Here is a 15,414-nt window from a genome sequence, read left to right on the forward strand (position 1 = left end):
GGCCTCCAAGTTATGATTGTTATTAGTTTCTTTATGATACTACATGACACAGAAATAAATAAATGCTTTAGGAACTGGAGAACTAATTCATCAAAGACATTTTTCAAATCTCGAATGTTTTAAAGACTGCGGACCTATCATGACTTATTTGAGTCTATGACTTGACCAGTAAGGAACCAGTCGTTTTGATACAAACTGAAACCTTTATTTCATATACATCTGTGAAGTGGATTTGATAAGACCTTAAATTGGTTTCCATGAAATATTTAAATATAAAAAATGTAATGCTCAAATATTTAAGATATTTTCGATAAAGCTGCGTTGGCTCATTTCACACGAATAGAGGATCACCTCCTCAATCATACCATATTAATAAGCATTAGCAACGTACTGTTTAAAACCTTCTAATTTCCAAAACCTATAGTGAAGTTTAAATACAAACATTGTATCCATTACAACGTACTCATTCCCCCAAACTATTGAGAATACGATTTTGTACAAAATTTCATGACTAGGGTCACCAAATGTAAGCGAGTCAAAATTGCTCCCAAGATTCTTCGGCGCAATCCAGTTTTCTGTACATCGTATCATCAAGGCCACCGAAAATAGCTCTATCGTTCAGTGATCTCGGTGAAATGCTGTATGAATCGCGGCCCATGAAATTTTAACAACGGCCAGGTGGTGGCCTGGCTTATATCATTGTCAAACGCTCGATTATGGCTAAATTTAACATTAAAAATTGTAAACTACTGAGGCTAAAGGGCTGCAATTTGGTATGTTTGGTGATTTTATGGTGGTTGATCAACAGACCAATTTGCAGCCCTCTGGGTCGGTAGTTTTTAAGATCTGATGGCGGACAAAAAAAAAAAAAAAAAAAAGTGCGGACGCAAAAATTGCGTACAGAAAAAAAGTGCGGACGGATAGACAAAGCCGGCACAATAGTTTTCTTTTCAGAAAACTATAAATCAAATAGAATTACATCAAACATCTATAAAAAAAAAGAAAAAAAAGTATATGTGATTTTCCTAACAGTCATGACCAAGCAGTTTGCGTAAGCACATGCCTTGAGAAACCAACAAGAGGATTTAACAATGGGGAACTATAACAATTCATAACGCAGTTCCTCAAAGTTCACTAACCAAGTTGTTTACTTTGGATTAGGTAATTATATATATAAAGGCCTACTATGAGATTCAGGGCCTCTGTAACACGGTTTTTTCGCAATAACTTTTTATCTATGCATTTCATAAATATAACGCTTATTCAGAATACATATTATATCAACACATAAATTTTGAGTGTATTCTGCACTACGTAGGTTGAGTAAATTTGGTACTTATAATGTAAAAGTGACCTTTTTTGAAGACCGGCCAACTTACTCAGAGAAAAGGTTTCGAACGCATTCGTTACGTAACTTATGACAGCATTTCTTTCCTCTTTCTCGATGGAAGATTTGCTATACGTAACGAAGGCTAAACCTCTGGCAACAATGACATACAAATTTAAATACAAGCAAAGCAGTACACCTTTATGAACTCTGGAACCTCTCCACTGATAATTGTCATAATGAACAAACCAACAAAATATGTTAATAAATACAAAAACACTTCGATTATTAGTCTAACTCCCAAAATAAGTTTCCTAAGAAATTACAGTCTACTTTATAGGTCACAATCAGATTGACAAGATGTAGGGAATAGTTGGTAATTATCAAAAACATAGTAGACAAGCTTGATTTGATAACTGCTATATCCAATGTCAAGCAATTTTTATTTATTGGCTATCTACCTATTTACTGAAAAAAAATAGCCGGTACCGTATATTGGCTTTAAACCTTCACCAATAATTATCGTCAGAATGGTGACTTCATGAGGCTCCACCCACTTTCGCCTCGTTAATCGTTATAATTCAGTATAACACTGAAGGCTACCATGGGCACTGTTGGATTAGAAAATTTAACTTCTGGCTATAAAAACTAATTTCTCGAGTAGTTGTAAGAAGTGCTAAATGATCCTCAAGGATCCCAGCAGTTGGCCTAAACGTTTAATTCATGTATATTACTGCTATACTGTTGCGGCACTACTGCTACAGTAGTATTACTACGCTAGCACTGATACCCCACCCACATCTATGTATCATTCCGCCATTCATAAAGTCTTTGGGTTTCAGAGCCAATGGAATTTCTGTCTGGTGGATGGGCGGGGCAACATTTAGTCAAGAGGTGTTTGTTTACCTTGCTTACGTAATGAATGTTTTTCGACTCTTGGCTCGTAATAATTGGCCATGGCGTCGGCTAGATCATTTTTACTCTATAAAAATTAAAACTATCGGATTTAGGTTATTGATAATGCTGACAAAATTTGTGTGTGGTTGTAAAATTCACATATGTCAACTTTCAGCTACATCCGATGCTTTGACAAGGAGCAAAGTCCAAAAAACCGTGTTACAGAGACCCTGAATCTCATAGTAGTTTAGTGTTAGCGGTCGTTACCCTATAAATTGAAAGTTGGTACTAGATGCTGCAGTTATATGGTAATGAGCAAACGCTTTAAAAGTACTCATTATTCTACTAGCATGGATGTCGTTTACCCGTGACATACTAGAATATACATATACACACATACACAATACACACATACATATGTGTGTGTTTAAGATTCTTTACCAGTCGTGAAGTACTAGGCGTAAACTATGAATTTTGCTAGTTATATGATTTTAATTAAGAGTAAAAAAAAAAGTAAATAAATAAATAAAAAATGCAGTTCGTTAACAGAGAAGAACAAATGTGATTGAATAAAATTTATTCTTTGTTTGGTGAAAAAGACCTTAATAAGATTAATGCGCTTTTGATGCGTCTAATTGTATTCACGCATGATACAAAAATATATTCAATAAAGCCTTATACGACGAATCACTTCTTCCTATACGTTGCATATGTCAAAGTTTGATAAAGGAAACAGACTTTTGTCCCATCTGGATGCGTGTATACCCCAAATATTTTAAGTCAATTTAGGTATGTTTAAGATTCAACGTATATGCATTTGTTTAAGGTTTAACTTGAATGCATTTGTTCAAGTTTCAACTTGAATGCATTTGTTTAAGACCCAATATTTGAAAATAACAGATTCAAATCTGATTTTCGAAAATGCTTGCTTGGATTCGATGTTCGAAAGTAATCATTAGAATGTCTATATTCGACTGTATTTCTTCGGAATCAATTAAATTCTGTTAATTTTCACTGAGAAAAAATACATGAAAATGTCCTAAAACGAACACACGAATCATCCATCAGTTCATCGTAGGCTCTTTGTTGGGCAAAGATGCTCATAGTCGAGGTACCCACGGTCTAGCAGAGCTACCCAACTCCCTCTCTGCATATTGTCTGCGGGAGTTGTTAGTACGATAGATAGCGCGACATGAATGCTAAACCACAACCTCTTCTTTCATCATTATTCGCGTTTTATGATCTACCGGTCGTGCAGCAGCAGTCCACAAGACAAAAACGTTGAAATGCGAACACGACGTAGCACAATGCACCACACCGTACGCACGCTTCGTACTGTCTACCAAGTGTGAACCGACAACTCCCATCTGGCTTGTTAAAGTATCGAAAGCTTGCCAGGTCACCATGAAAGTCGCTGGAAGACAAATTCTCTCTCTCTCTCTCTCTCTCTCTCTCTCTCTCTCTCTCTCTCTCTCTCCTCTCAGTTTATCGGCTGGAAGTTATTATATATCAAATAGTGTATATTTAAAGCTAGCGAACTTGATTCGGTTACGAGTGGGTCGCAGTGAATTTAAGTGAGCAGGTTTTGTTTGGAGCTAAATTATACTCAGACGGCTGTTATGCATCATTTCCTTGCTAACGTTCAACGGCTTAGACACAAGGAGCTTACCACAAAGTAAACATAGTCAACTAAAGTTGCTGGGCCTAGGCTTACCCACTCACCATGTTCTATAGATTAGTCTGAAAAGCAGTCTGGCTCTATTGCAGTAGTATTTCCGTATCTCAGCCACAAAAGTTATTATCAGCGGGAACGTCTTGTTCACATACGATATACTTTCATCCTGAAGGTCATCAGATATCATTATTGTGTTTGTCCAGGCTTTTAAAACAGTGAGTTAACATTTGCGCCGTGGCTGTGTACATAGGCCTACGACTCCTTTTGATGTGTATTTATTATGATCATTTTTCTAGCTTCATCAAACTAATCAAATCACCACTCTGCCCAAAAACATTGTCTATGACAAAGAATTTAGCAGGCTATTACTGATAAACCTCAAGAAACAAAAACATTCGTCCCTTTTAGTCTATTTCATTCACCAACGTAGCCTTTATGTAGATGTGGCACAACACGCATAGCAATCACTCTCGCGTCTCTGGAATCGTTTTTCCGATATCGTAGGCTTACTGTGATGAAGATGTAAGGTTTTTTCTGTCGTTGAATCAACTAACTAACATTTCGTCCCTCATTACTAGAAGTCCACGTCGTCTGCGTAATGTTTGTCCATTTATATCCCAACCCCCTCCCACCCCTACCCCCAACCCCAACAAAAAAAAAAAGCACACACACACACACACACACACAATTATTTACCGGGCACAGATTGAAGGTAACACTAGATCAATCTGAATTCCGATTAAAATTATTCCTCGTTGGTCTGACAGATCTGGGAAACTTCCCGTCAAAATATGGCTTCTAGCATCTATGCTCTCACAGCCAAAGTTTATATTTTTCTGTTTTTACGTCTTCAGAACCGAAATCAAAGAATCTCAATAACCCTATGCTTTGTTGTTATTTGTTACACAACCGAAGCTGAAGCTTTTCCGTAATACTAAGTTGTATATCAACAGTTTTAGAAATGGAGCTGAAGTGTTCTATGAGTCCTATATTCTGGCAATGACAGTTTCACATCCCGAGTTAGTTTTGAAATAATAATAAGTTCTGACGAATACTTTCACAGCCACACTTGATAGTTTCCCAATAGTCCTTACTTTTGATGTAGAATATTTACTCATTCGCTGTTGATTTCGAATAGTGTAGATTTATTTATTAGTACTGGTTATAAAACAAATTTTGGAGGGACCATCTTTATTTCATCGGCTCTTCTTTGAGTATTAACAATCTTAAATGTCACTCCACCAAAAAAAAAACTTAGGAATTTTCCTCCATAAATTTAATTCTTCACCACACGTTAAAAAACCGACCCTGCTATATATACACAAACAATCTTATGATCGAAAGCTTTGTATAAAAGGGCTCGTACAGAGCGAGAACCTTGACTTCATAAACCAGCATAATAGAGTCTGTCGCACTGTACAATGATACAATGATAGACCATTAATAGTGCTTATTTTCTTTATAGACCGGTAATTTGTGACAATACAAATTAACTTCTTTTTAGTCAGTAAGATTCCAATATTTTGAAACCTTGTAACCATTAAGAAAGATATGGTTATGTGAAATTGATCAACAATAGCTCAAATGCAACTTAGCGTTTTATGCAATTATTTTAACAAGTCTTCTTGTATCACAAAAATGTTACTGAAAGTGATTATATAGAACGGTATATAATGTACATCATATAAACAGATAAACACACCAGACAGATAGTCGAATTCTATCACAATGCAAGGCGTTACGATTCAGGAACATTCTGTTAAAAATGTTGACCAACTTTGGTGGGCCGTTGGTAGGGGAGCAGAGCATGCTTTGTCAAATTCATTCCAAAAAACAAGTTATCAAAAATAAATTAAAATAACTTTCCCATCATAAACTACTTTTTCAATATAAAGCTCAAATTTGGGTTTCAGTGGACAGGAAAGTTTGCGAGCATTAAATGTCAGAATTGAGTCATCCTACAGGCAACAGATTAATAATAAGAATAAAAAATCATCTGATGGGAAAGGAAGAAAGTTTCGTTTCCACTTTGTTCCTTCGTAAAGACTGCTGAGTATTTAAATCAGTAAACGGAACCGAATAAATGTTTAAAATGAGGTATCTTACATTCGAACACTTCAACAAAGGTGTAAAATACTTCTGAGAAATTTTCAGTCATTCTACTGAAGCTTGGGTGTCAATATGTCCTTTATGCATAAGGATCCAAGGTTTAAATGGGTGAAAACCTCTAATTCTGTGATAGCAAGTCTTGGCAGAAACAATACTTGATATAATTCACATCTTGTATGCAGTGACTCTGATTTCCATATCTGTTGACTCTGGATACGTCGCTCATCAGATGGTATCTGTCCCCATGAAACTGTAAATGCGCCTCCATCTCCCCTCCACCTGTAAAATAAAATAAAAAAAATTAATTAAAAAAAGTTAAACAAGAAAAAAATTCTAAAATTTCCTCCCTTTCTCTTCAAATGCGCGAAAAAAAGTAAATTAGTTAAACAAGAAAAAAATTCTAGTATTTCCTCCCTCTCTCTAAAAATGCTGGAACTTAACAGAATAAAACCAGGGTTTGGTGAGTAAATGATATCAAAGCTGAAGCTTGAAATAACAAGAAACAGACTAATCTTAACTGAAAGCTACTATATAACTCGTAACCGTATGAAATCAACGGTTAGATTAAGATCCTGACCCAAGGGATGTCACCTGCAGCTGACCCGGACCTATAGTCGGTGTCACCTGATCCGTCACCGAAATATATTGTCTTGAATAAACATTCTGTTATGGCGAAACATTGTTTATGATATCGGCAACGGTTTGGTTTAATTCCATCCTATTCGAATGTCAACAAACAAGACTTTGATTCCTACAGAAGCATTTATCTATACGCAAGACCCGAGATTATAAATATATACTATAAAAATAAAAAATAAATGTATTATTAAATACGCCCTTTTGAGTTACTGCAGATATAAGGGCCTATAATGACACAAAAAAGGTACCATTTTGGAATAATGGTAAATGTCACCAACGACACCAACCAGAGAAGGAGGCGCCCTGGGTAGCATATGCCCAAATTATGACCCAGTACCCAACCTTCCCTGAAGAAGCAGGAAACCAGAACTTAAAAACTAACCATATAACCTTCCTAATCTCATTATGTTCCCCACACCCAATTTACCTGACAAGATTGTTAACCTAACATAACCCAACCTAACCTAGGGATATTGTCAGAAAGACAGGGGCTGGTGCAATACTACCAGGAAATGATCTAACTTGCTTGTATGGTGCTTTTACGTTGCATGGAACCAGTGGTTATTCAGCAATGGGACCAACGGCTTTACGTGGCTTCCGAACTACGTCGAGAGTGAACTTCTATCACTAGAAATACACATCTCTCACTCCTCAATGGAATGGCCGAGAATCGAACCCGCGACCACCGAGGTGGGACGCAAACACCATATCAACCACGCCGCCGAGGCGCTTGCTTTTATCCCAGTATGGCAGTCTCTGCATTCATTTCAAGTAAGTTTTATTGTTTTAAGTAGGCAAGTATATAGTACGCAATCATCTGAAAGCAGATTTAAATCAAATCAGCCAATGCTTGCTTAACCAGCGTTCAATGAACTTCATTTCCTAACAACACCTACATCAAATAAGTCGAAATTATCTTTTGTGAATTAGTTAATGTTCTAAGATTATAACACCGTAGGTGTATATACTTTGGAGAAAACCTCCTAAAATGTAAAAAAATTTGGAAACGCTTGTAAACTTATATATACCAGGTTTCGTGACGAACAAGACGATGTAGTCAACGAATACAGTATATTTGTAACTAGCAGCAGGCACCTCTCTAGGATGCCCAACTCGTCCCCCGATGACCTGCAAGGAAACGAATTATTAAGAGTTACAGAGAGAATAATGATTTTGAAAAGCGATAATAATAAAAAGGGTGTTGCATCTCGGAACAGGACATTTAGGCAAGGAAATGTGATATATATATATATATATATATATATATATATATATATATATATATATATATATATATATATATATATATAATATATATATATATATATAATTTATATTATATATATATATATTATATATATATATTATATAATATATATATACTGTATAATCATACATATATATATATATATATATATATATATATATATATATATATATATATATATATATATATATATATATATATATATATATATGCTTTACCGCGACAAAATAATCTAAGCGTGACCAAAATTCAAGTCACGGTACTCGGCCCGATACCAAGTTTAAAGTTAATTAAAGGATGCGAGTCATATTACACATACTCTTTTGTAAATACTCCTAAGAAGTTGAATGTTATAAGGGTTTCATTAATTATATATTTTCCTAGCAACACAGGGTTTTGGAAGGTGTATCAACGTTTTTTTGTAACGGTGGTAAGTATACTATACTGCTCATTATTGAATAAATTTGGAAAAAAATAATATTTTTCCCCCATTTTTCAACATTCAACATTTGGGGGGGGAGGGGGAAACTCTGTCACGAGAGCATACACAATGTTCTAAGGGTTCCACAATAATAAAAATGTTAAAAGTTAGTGTATAATCTATAAACACTTTGTAAAAGCTTTCGAACCCAGGGAAAGGTTAGAAAGATTTTACAAAGCGTTTATGAATCATACACAAACTTTTAACATTTTTATTATTGTGGAACCCTTAGAACATTGTATATGCTCTCGTGACAGTTCCCCCCCACAAAAAAAAAAGAAAAAAAAAGGTTGAATGTTATAAAATGGGGGAAAAATATTATTTTTTTCCAAATTAACTCAACGCAGTCTACTAATCAATAATGAGCAGTATAGTATACTCATCGCCGTTACAAAAATAACGTGGCTACACCTTCCAAAACCCTGTGTGTTAGGAAAATATATAATTAATGAAATTACAAATAAGATCTCGCAATAATGTACTTTAAAATAATAAAATAAGAGGCGAAACAAGATACTTTACTTCTTAAATTATATACAAAATCAATAAATAAATCACATCGGCCTAAAATCGCACTTTTTTCCTTCGCGCCTTAAACACACAAACACAAATTCCCGCCAATCAAGATCCCTGTTACAGTGAATCAGAGGAGCGATTTAAATGCCCTGATGGGGTTCAGAAGATTCAGGTGTCTGCTGACACCCACAAGAATGGGGGTGAGTTGGCGCGTGTGGTGGTGGTGGTGGTGGGGGGGGGGATGAGATTTAACGAATATTCGTTCGCCAAGGCAGTTGGGATGACCATAAAAACAAACAAAAGATCGTAAGTATCATAAGGATAATAGTCATAGAAAACGACCCCCGAAAACCCTTTTTGTGTGGGGGGGGAGGGGTTCACTATCTAGGCAAGATCCGGAATGGGGTTTCCCATTTACTCTTGAATGACAAAATCAAATGCTTTTAAACAACAAAACTCCTGCCAGGCTGACCAACCTTATCCAGACTTAAAACCGAGCAGTTCTGGGAAAGCCTGAAGACCTTCGTTCAGAACCTGGATGGCAGAAACGGCGGCTTCACGAAGCCTGCTGTCACTCGGGTCAGCCTCTTCAGTGTGTTGGCAAGAACAATATTTGTCCGGAATCCCGGCGTCCTTGCAGGTTCGGTTGAGGGGAACCTCCTGGAATAAGCTCTGGCCGTATTTTGCTGGGGTCCTGTCGGAAGGATCAAGAGGCGGTTATCGAAGATGAAATGTCTTTCTGTATTAACTCACTTCTGAACAAATTAGTGCAAATTTGATGCTACTGTATAATACTGACGTTACTATGTATTTCCCAATTTATCAAATAAAAAGCTATTCTGTTTTTGGTGGTAGGCCTTTTTAAATCACCCAGTCTCTCTTACTGGATTCTTTCTTAGCTCAAGATGTCACATTTCGCAATGAGGAACACCTTGCGCAGTTGGTCAGCATTTGGGCTGTTTACTTCCTAAGTTTTATATACAGTAACATACATCTGCAACGAGATACCAACAGCAATAGTATGAAACGAGAACAGACGTGTTATTTTTCCTACAAGACATTTGGTACTAAATATCTCAAGACACATCGCTATTTAGGAAAGATGATTTAGATTGTAGGATAATATAATCATTCCTTTGTTCTGATTGAACAGGACCTGGAAAAAGCGGGTACAGTTTACAATACATTTGTCTTTTTTTCCTTAGGTATTCTGCATCACGTCGACTACCCAATAGTCATGATTCGGGGTAAGAAAAAAATATTTTCTTAACCTTTATCAACAGGGCTATGTACTGGCTATGCATCTGCATAATGTTTCTTATTTCCTTCCCCAACAACCATCTTTTCAGAGAAAATCGAATCCAGTTTAATTTATCAAAATAATCTTTGCACTTCTTTCAGTGATTGTCATAAACATAATCTGAATATCAGTGAAAAGTACCATGATGGTCACTGCTCTGCTAAGCTGCAGGCCAGATGAGAATGACTATAGTTGCTTATTCCAATGGCACCAGGGGTGACTTCAGAGAAAAGCAAGACAGCGTTCATCATTATATATTCATCCAAGTAAAAGCTAAATCTCGTGTAAAAAATTATTCCATAAACAAAATTTAAATTCGTTCTTCTACTCCATAATTTTGGCGGGGTCATATTTTCGAGGACCCAAAAAAATAGAGTACAACTGTAATATTTATTCACCTTTCCCTTAGACGTGCGTAGTCTCGTCGTAAAATGTCTCGAAGCGTTTCGAAAAGGTCGAATATCGAGGTCAGACGCTTCTCATTGGTCACCATATTGTGAAAAGCGTCTGGATACTGATCCTTGAACCAGTCAGGAAGTCTGATCATGACGTAGGGCATCCGCTCTTCCAGCATTCCTGGGTACGTCTTCCTGAATTCACCGAACCGCAGGCCGTGGTCACTGAGGAAGAAGAGCACCGAGTTCTCGAGGTAACCCCCGTCGTGCAGTTGCCTCAAATAGTCGACTGACGGCTCGTCGGCAAGAGCAGCCAAGTCCAGGTAATCGTGGGTTAAAGATGAAGTCCAATACAGGCCGAAATAAGGTACATCTTTCAAGACCTCAGCCATATCCAAAGATAACTTGTGGATAATTTTGATGGCCCATTTGCTACCCTGACACGGAGGGGAGACAGTTAACAAACCACTGTTGCCACTATGGCCTATGAGCTCATCAGAAGCAATGAAGTATGGTCTGGTGTAATAATCCGTCGGCTCTCGGACGAAGCCGAATTTCTTATAAGTAAAGGTTCCGATATTCGGAGCGTCTTCGGCGTATATCGTGACGTACCCATTCCCGGAGAAATTCTTCCAGATGAAAGGGTAGTCGTCGAATTTCGTCTCGTACCACCTCGTCGACTTGTGGAATTCGTCCAGGTCCCCCTGGGTGGGTCCCATGAGCATCCCCACCACATTCCGGTTCGTACCGTCAGCAACTTTGTTGAAACCCTGAAGGTCGATGGCGCGAAGCTTGTTCTTCAGGTAGTCGAAGGTCTTCGGCATGTGCCTCCGGAGGTTCCCTCTGGAAACGGAGTCCGTGCCCATGATGATGACGTTCAGTTTTTCGGGTCTCTTGCCTGCCGCCGCCACCTCTTCCTTGTGTTAATAGAGAAACAAGAAGAAAGTACTGTGATTTAAGGTCATCATTACTATAGTAGATTCCCATCATCCGTGCATTTGGTGTCTAGTCCAGTCCCTTAAGACTCTCCTGATTGCCTGTTGATAAGCCAATCACAGGGCTTATCAACATATTCTTGTGAGTGCAAAGTACTCACAAGAATATGTGCTCATTATGAATATTTGTAATCACAAGAATGGTGCTTGCCATTCATGGGATAATTTGTAATCACAAAGAATGTGAAACTCAATTGAATTGAATGAATTTGTAATCACAAGAATGTGTACTCATTATGAATATTTGCAATGACAAGAATGTGTGCTCATTATGAATATTTGTAATCAGAAGAATGTCTGCTCATTATGAATAATTTGAAATCACAAGAATGTTTGCTCATTGTAAATATTTGTAATGACAAGAATGTGCGCTCATTATGAATATTTGTAATGACAAGAATGTGTGCTCATTATGAATATTTGTAATCACAAGAATGTGTTCATTATGAATATTTGTAATTACAAGAATGTGTGGTCATTATAAATATTTGTAATCACAAGAATGTGTGCTCATTAAGAATATTTGTAATCACAAGAATGTTTGCTCATTATGAATATTTGTAATCACAAGAATGTCTGCTCATTATGAATAATTTGTAATCACAAGAATGTTTGCTCATTGTAAATATTTGTAATCACAAAAATGTGTGCTCATTATGAATATTTGTAATCACAAGAATGAGTGCTCATTATGAATATTTGTAATCACAAGAATGTTTGGTCATTATAAATATATGTAATCACAAGAATGTGTTCTCAATATGAATATTTGTAATCACAAGAATGTCTGCTCATTTATGAATATCTGTAATCACAAGACTGTGTGCTCATTATAAATATTTGTACTCACAAGAATGTATGCTCATTATGAATATTTGTATTCACAAGAATGTATGCTCTTTATGAATAATTTGCAATCACAAGAGCACACATTCTTTTGATTACAAATATTTATAATGACACCACATTTTTGTGATTACAAATATTCATAATGAGCACACATTCTTGTGATTACAAATATTCACAAATGAGCACACATTCTTGTGATTACAAATATTCATAATGAGCACAAATTCTTGTGATTACAAATATTCATAATGAGCACACATTTTTGTGATTACAAACATTCATAATGAGCACACATTCTTGTGAGTACAAATTTTCATAATGAACACACATTCTTGAGACTACAAATATTCATACTGAGCATACATTCTTGTGATTACAAATATTCATAATGAGCAATCATTTGGGTGACTACAAATATTCATAATGAGCACACAGTCTTGACATTACAAATATTTACAAAGAGCAAACATTCTTGTGATTACAAATATTCATAATGAGCACACATTCTTGTGATTACAAATATTCACAAATGAGCACACATTCTTGTGATTACAAATTTTCATAATGAGCACACATTCTTGTGACTACAAATATTCATAATGAGTATACATTCTTGTGATTACAAATATTCATAATGAACACACATTCTTATGATTACAAATATTCATAATGCGCACACATTTTTGTGACTACAAATATTCATAATGAGCACACAGTCTTGACATTACAAATATTTACGAAGAGCAAACATTCTTGTGATTACAAATTATTCATAATGAGCAGACATTCTTGTGATTACAAATATTCATAATGCGCACATATTCTTGTGATTACAAATTTTCATAATAAGCAGACATTCTTGTGATTACAAATATTCATACTGAGCACACATTCTTGTGATTACAAATATTCATAATGAGCACACATTCTTGTGATTACAAATTTTCATAATAAGCAGACATTCTTGTGACTACAAATATTCATACTGAGCACATATTCTTGTGATTATAAATATTCATATTGAGCACACATTCTTGTGATTACAAATTTTCATAATGAGCAGACATTCTTGTGATTACAAATATTCATACTGAGCACACATTCTTGTGATTACAAATATTCATAATGAGCACACATTCTTGTGATTACAAATTTTCATAATGAGCACACATTCTTGTGATTGCAAATATTTATAATGACCACACATTCTTGTAATTACAAATATTCATAATGAACACACATTCTTGTGATTACAAATACTCATAATGAGCACACATTTTTGTCATTACAAATATTCATAATGAGCACACATTCATGTCATTACAAATATTTACAATGAGCAAACATTCTTGTGATTAAAAATTATTCATAATGAGCAGACATTCTTCAGATTACAAATATTCATAATAAGCACACATTCTTGTGACTACAAATATTCATACTGAGCACACATTCTTGTGATTACAGATATTCATAAATGAGCACTCATTCTCGTGATTACAAATACTCATATTGAGCACACATTCTTGTGATTACAAATATTTATAATGACCACGCATTCTTGTAATTACAAATATGCATAATGAACACACATTCTTGTGATTACAAATATTCATAATGAGCACACATTCTTGTCATTACAAATATTCATAATGAGCACACATTCTTGTGAGTACAAATATTCATACAGAGCACACATTCATGTGATTACAAATATTAATAATGACCACACATTCTTGTGATTACACATATTCATAATAACCACACATTCTTGTGATTACAAATATTCACAATTGAGCACACATTCTTGTGATTACAAATATTCATAATGAGCACACATTCTTGTGATTACAAATATTCACAAATGAGCACACATTCTTGTGAGTACAAGTATTCATAATGAGTACACATTCTTGTGACTACAAATATTCATACTGAGCACACATTCTTGTGATTACAAATAATCATAATGTGCACACATTCTTCTGATTACAAATATTCATAATGAGCACACATTTTTGCAAGTACAAATATTCATAATGAGCACACAGCCTTGTCATTACAAATATTTACAAAGAGCAAACGTTCTTGTGATTACAAATTATTCATAATGAGCACACATTCTTGTGATTACAAATATTCATAATGAGCACACATTCTTGTGATTACAAATATTCATAATGAGCACACATTCTTGTGATTACAAATATTCATAAAGACCACACATTCTTGTGATTACAAATATTCATAATGAGCACACATTCTTGTGATTGCAAATATTCATAAAGAGCACACATTCTTGTGATTACAAATATTCATAATGAGCACACAGTCTTGTGATTACAGATATTCATAAATGAGCACACATTCTTGTGATTACAAATATTCATAATGAGCAGACATTCTTATGATTACAAATATTCATAATGAGCACACAGTCTTGTGATTACAAATATTCACAAATGAGCAAACATTCTTGTGATTACAAATATTCATAGTGAGCACACATTCTTGTGATTACAAATATTCATAAAGAGCACACATTCTTGTGATTACAAATATTCATAATGAGCACACATTCTTGTGAGTACAAATATTCATACTGAGCACACATTCTTGTGATTACAAATATTCATAATGAGCACACATTTTTGTGGTACAGTACTTCCCACATTAGAGAGCATACTTCCACCAAGAGCATTCAATTTAAATTGAACTAACTTTTCCATTTGTTAGACCACGGAAAATTAAACTTGGTAAATTTGATCATCATCATATCTGAATATGGAAATGGAACACTTCAGTTGCTGAAAAGCTTGCATTCATTACCGGCGACTAACCATTACAGTTATTCAGTACGAGACAGGATGTCACGCATGCGCAGTTTACTTGATGACAATGAATTTCGACCTTTAAATCATTAAAAGAGCAAACCCTACAGTTATACTCAAAAGTAATGGTTAG

General features: G+C 35.3%; 1 protein-coding gene across 1 annotated transcript in view; it reads right to left on the bottom strand.

The window, feature by feature from the left end:
- Positions 1-5,103: 5,103 nt before the first annotated feature.
- LOC135202206 (uncharacterized) overlaps positions 5,104-15,414 on the bottom strand; it is a 28,221-nt gene continuing 17,910 nt past the window's right edge. The window contains exons 7-10 of the mRNA XM_064231463.1: positions 10,610-11,523; positions 9,388-9,605; positions 7,676-7,775; positions 5,104-6,287 (exon numbers count right to left, since the gene is read on the bottom strand). Of these exons, the coding sequence (XP_064087533.1) occupies positions 9,389-9,605; positions 10,610-11,523 (1,131 nt within the window). The 3' untranslated portion in view covers positions 5,104-6,287; positions 7,676-7,775; position 9,388. The remainder of the gene's footprint in view (positions 6,288-7,675; positions 7,776-9,387; positions 9,606-10,609; positions 11,524-15,414) is intronic.

This window comes from Macrobrachium nipponense, chromosome 30, assembly GCF_015104395.2.
Source record: "Macrobrachium nipponense isolate FS-2020 chromosome 30, ASM1510439v2, whole genome shotgun sequence".
Taxonomy (NCBI): Eukaryota; Metazoa; Arthropoda; class Malacostraca; order Decapoda; family Palaemonidae; genus Macrobrachium; species Macrobrachium nipponense.